This window comes from Primulina tabacum, chromosome 2, assembly GCF_025594145.1.
Source record: "Primulina tabacum isolate GXHZ01 chromosome 2, ASM2559414v2, whole genome shotgun sequence".
Taxonomy (NCBI): domain Eukaryota; kingdom Viridiplantae; phylum Streptophyta; class Magnoliopsida; order Lamiales; family Gesneriaceae; genus Primulina; species Primulina tabacum.
This window is the reverse complement of record NC_134551.1, coordinates 13,857,553-13,862,241: the sequence shown is the minus strand read 5'-3', so window position 1 is coordinate 13,862,241 and position 4,689 is coordinate 13,857,553. Positions and strand designations below refer to the sequence as shown.

The 4,689-nt window shown below is 41.8% G+C and overlaps 1 protein-coding gene across 1 annotated transcript; it reads left to right on the top strand.

Annotated features, from left to right (window-relative positions):
- Window positions 1-1,217: 1,217 nt before the first annotated feature.
- On the top strand, window positions 1,218-4,689 carry LOC142537530 (uncharacterized). The gene is made up of 5 exons (XM_075643041.1): window positions 1,218-1,946; window positions 2,580-3,026; window positions 3,720-3,733; window positions 3,957-4,144; window positions 4,328-4,689. The coding sequence occupies exons 1-5, from the start codon at window positions 1,218-1,220 to the stop codon at window positions 4,687-4,689; spliced, it is 1,740 nt and encodes a 579-aa protein (XP_075499156.1).

The following is a 4,689-nucleotide window of genomic DNA, read 5'->3' as shown; positions in this document are numbered from 1 at the left end:
ACCACTTGGGTTAGTCGTTCAAACATTTTATTATGGTTTGCTTACTCCTAACCGTACTATGATAGATGCTGCTGCTTGTGGAAACCTGTTGAGAAAAACCGTGGAGGAAGGATATGAATTGTTAGAGGAGATGGCTGCTAGCAGCTATCACCCTCAATCTGAAAGAAACAACCAGCGGAAGAGTGCAGGAGTTCACCAGGTAACTGATTTTTCTGCTATTACTGCACAACTTGATGCTTTAAACAGGAAACTAGACAGCTTGAATGTGGGTGGCACGGCGATGTGTCTTCAAGAGATATTCTGTGACAAGTGTGGAGGGGAACACTATGCGAAGGACTGTCAAGATGACAATCCATTTTATGTGCAAGAAGGGGCACCAATAAATCAAGTAGGGGTCCAAAACCGCCCAAGGAATGACCCGTATTCGAACACATACAATCCGGGGTGGAGGCAACACCCAAACTTCTCCTGGGGTGGTCAAAACAGCCAGAATAGACCACAAGAAGGACAATCATATGGGAAACAACCGATGTACAGGTCCGATCCTCCTAGAGAAGAGAAGTCCAATTTGGAGTAGATGATGTCTAAGTTCATCTCGTCTACCGAGACTAGACTACAGAATCAGGATGCATCGATAAAGGGGCTTGAGAATCAAATTGGGCAGTTGGCAAAAATGATCACAAACAGAGAGCCGGGCACCTTGCCAAGTAACACAGAGACAAATCCGAAAGAGCAAGTGAAGGCCATCGAGTTGAAGAGTGGGAAAATTTTAGAGTCAAGAGAAAAACAGAGAACTCAAAAATCGGATGAACACACTGAAACATCCAAAGGTAAGTCCTCTAACTCTACACCATCACCCACTGCACAACCTAAAATTGTTATTCCCCCACCTTTTCCTGCAGCAATGAAAAAAGCAAGACTAGATGCACAATTCGGTAAGTTTCTTGAGATATTCAAGAAATTGCATATCAATATTCCTTTTGCCGATGCCTTGATGCAAATGCCTAGTTATGCTAAGTTTTTGAAAGATATATTAGCGAATAAGAGGAAGTTGGAGGATCACATGACAGTGAGTCTTACTGAAAATTGTTCTGCTTTGGTGCAAAACAAGATCCCACCGAAACTTAAGGATCCAGGGAGTTTCTCTATTCCTTGCACGATTGGAGATTTTGTTTTTTCATAAAGCGTTATGTGATCTTGGTGCAAGTATTAACCTGATGCCTCTTTCTGTGTTTAGGAAACTTGGATTGGGAGAACCTAAGCCGACGCGGATGTCCTTACAACTAGCTGACAGATCCGTCAAGTACCCCCGCGGATTGATTGAGGATGTACTAGTGAAAGTCGACAAATTTATTTTCCCTGTCAATTTTGTGGTACTTGACATAGAGGAAGACATAGAGATGCCCTTGATTCTTGGGAGACCATTCCTTGCGACTGGCAAGGCCCTGATTGATGTTCAAGAAGGGAAGTTGAGATTAAGAGTGGGCGAGGAAGAGATCACTTTTGATGTTTTTAATGCACTTAAGCACACACTGCACTCTGATAGTTGTTATAGAATTGATGTTGTTGATGCTCTCGTTTCTGACTATGTGCAGGATTCTCTTGGGGACCCTTTGGAAGCCACCCTCACAACTGAATTGGAGGATGACGACTTGGACGAAGAAAAAGCTGACATAGTAGCATACTTCAATGCCAACCCTCCATGGAGAAGGCCGATGAGGATGAGACTGGAAGATCTGGGAGAGCACAGAGATTTGACCCCTCCAAAGTCAAGTATCGAGGAACCACCGATGCTTGAACTCAAACCCTTACCTCCGCACCTGAAGTACATATTTCTAGGTAAGAATAACACTTTGCCTGTCATTATTTCTGCTGCTTTGACAGATTCTATGGAGGAAAAATTGTTGCAAGTTCTCAAGGAGCACAAAAGAGCATTCGCCTGGAAGGTGGCAGACATAAAGGGAATCAGTCCATCGATATGCATGCATAAAATCTTGATGGAAGAAAAGTACTCACCTCTCGTGCAACCTCAAAGACGACTAAATCCAAAGATGCAAGATGTAGTGAAGGCTGAAACTATTAAGCTTCTCGATTCAGGTATTATCTACCCCATTTCCGATAGTGCGTGGGTAAGTCCGGTTCAATGTGTGCCTAAAAAAGGAGGGATTATGGTGATCACCAATGAAAAGAATGAACTTATTCCCACAAGAACTGTTACGGGGTGGAGAGTGTGCATTGACTATAGGAAACTGAATGATGCCACCCGTAAGGACCATTTCCCCCTTCCCTTTATTGATCAAATGTTGGAGAGATTAGCGGGGCATGAATTTTATTGTTTTCTAAATGGGTATCCGGGGTATAATAAAATCACTATTGCACCTGAGGACCAAGAGAAAACCACTTTCACTTGTCCTTATGGCACTTTTTCTTTTCGTCGTATGCCTTTTGGTCTTTGTAATGCACCTGCTACATTTCAGCGGTGTATGACTGCTATATTCCATGATATGATTGAAACCTTTCTTGAAATATTTATGGATGATTTTTCTATCTTTGGTGCAACGTTTGATGAGTGTTTGCAGAATTTGATATCCGTGTTGAGAAGATACGAGGAGACGAACTTGGTGCTCAATTGGGAAAAGTGCCATTTCATGGTACAAGAGGGAATTTTTTTAGGGCACAAGGTTTCGAAAAAAGGAATTGAGGTGGACAAAGCTAAAATTGAAGTAATAAAGAACCTACCACCACCAGCCTCAGTAAAGGGAGTTAGAAGTTTTCTAGGCCACGGCGGCTTTTATCGGCGTTTTATCAAAGATTTTTCTAAAATTGCAAAACCTCTATCTTCCCTACTTATGAAAGATGTGCCTTTTGATTTTCATTCTGACTGTTTACAGGCATACGAGGATTTGAAAAAGCGCTTGGTGACGGCTCCTGTATTGGTGGCACCAGATTGGGATCTACCTTTCGAGATCATGTGTGACGCCAGTGACACTGCGGTGGGAGCTGTGCTTGGCCAGCGACAAAACAAGGTATTTCATACAATTTACTACGCAAGTAAGACCTTAGATGAGGCTCAATTGAATTATGCAACAACTGAAAAGGAATTACTTGCAGTAGTATTTGCGCTTGACAAATTTCATGCATATCTTGTTTTGTCAAAAGTCATTATTTACACAGACCACTCTGCACTAAAATATTTGCTTGCTAAAAAAGATGCAAAACCACGCTTACTTCGGTGGATCTTACTTTTACAAGAGTTTGACTAAGAAATCAAAGATAAGAAAGGTGTTGAGAATGTGGTGCGGATCACTTGTCTAGGTTAGAATTTGTCAGTGATGATTGTGTGAATGATGCTATTAATGATTGGTTTCTTGAAGAGCAACTGTTTGAGGTGAAAAATTGTCCATGGTATGCAAATTTTGCAAATTTTCTTGTTACAGGCTCACCTCCCCCAAATTTAACTTTTCACCAAAGAAAGAAATTTTTTTCGGACGTGAAATATTATTTTTGGGAGGAACCGTTTTGTTCAAAATTTGTACGGATGCCATGATAAGAAGGTGTGTTGCAGAGGAAGAGTTCGGTCAAATTCTCAATCACTGTCATGACCGTGAGGTAGGTGGTCATTTTGGACCAACAAGGACGGCGGCTAAGGTACTTGAATGTGGTTTTTATTGGCCATCCCTTTTTAAAGATGCTCGTTCTTATGTGCTCGCATGTGATAGATGTCAACGGACAGGTAACATTTCTAACCGTCATGAAATGCCATTGAATAATATTCTTGAGTGTGAGGTTTTTGATGTATGGGGGATAGATTTCATGGGACCGTTTCCCAATTCGTTCACGAAAAAATATATTTTGGTTGCGATTGACTATGTGTCTAAGTGGGTAGAGACAGAAGCATTCGCCACTAACGATGCTCAGGTGGTCTTAAAATTTTTAAAGAAAAATACTTTTAACAGATTCGGAACACCACGAGCAATCATCAGTGATGGTGGCACTCATTTTTGCAACAAACTATTTGAAAAACTCTTGAGCAAGTACGGTGTCACACATAAGATCTCTACCCCTTATCACCCCAAGATAAGTGGTCAAGTTGAGGTGTCTAATCGAGAAATCAAGCGAATTCTGGAAAAAGTGGTGGGTGTCAGTAGGAAGGATTGGTCGATGAGGTTAGATGATGCTCTTTGGGCATATAGAACTGCTTTCAAAACACCTATAGGCACAACACCGTACAGATTATTGTTTTGTAAAGCATGTCACTTACCTGTAGAGTTAGAGCATCGGGCATATTGGGCAACAAAAGCACTAAACTTTAACTTTACTAATGCAGGTGAACGACGTTTGCTTCAACTAGATCAGTTGGAGGAATTCCGAAATCTGGCATATGATCTCGCACTGTCTTACAAAGAAAAGACAAAGAGGGCTCATGACAGGCGAATCATCGAAAGGGAATTCCAAGAAGGAGAAAATTTCTTGCTCTATAACTCCCGGTTAAGACTGTTTCCAGGAAAACTGAAGTCACGATGGTCTGGTCCATTCGTGATTTCGAAAGTATACCCATCGGGAGCTGTAGAATTGAAAGATGGAAAGGATGGGACATTTACGGTCAATACCCAGCGCCTGAAGCACTACATGGGTGGCACCGTTGAGCCACAACTTGGAATCACCCGGTTCCAAGACAATTCGAACTGA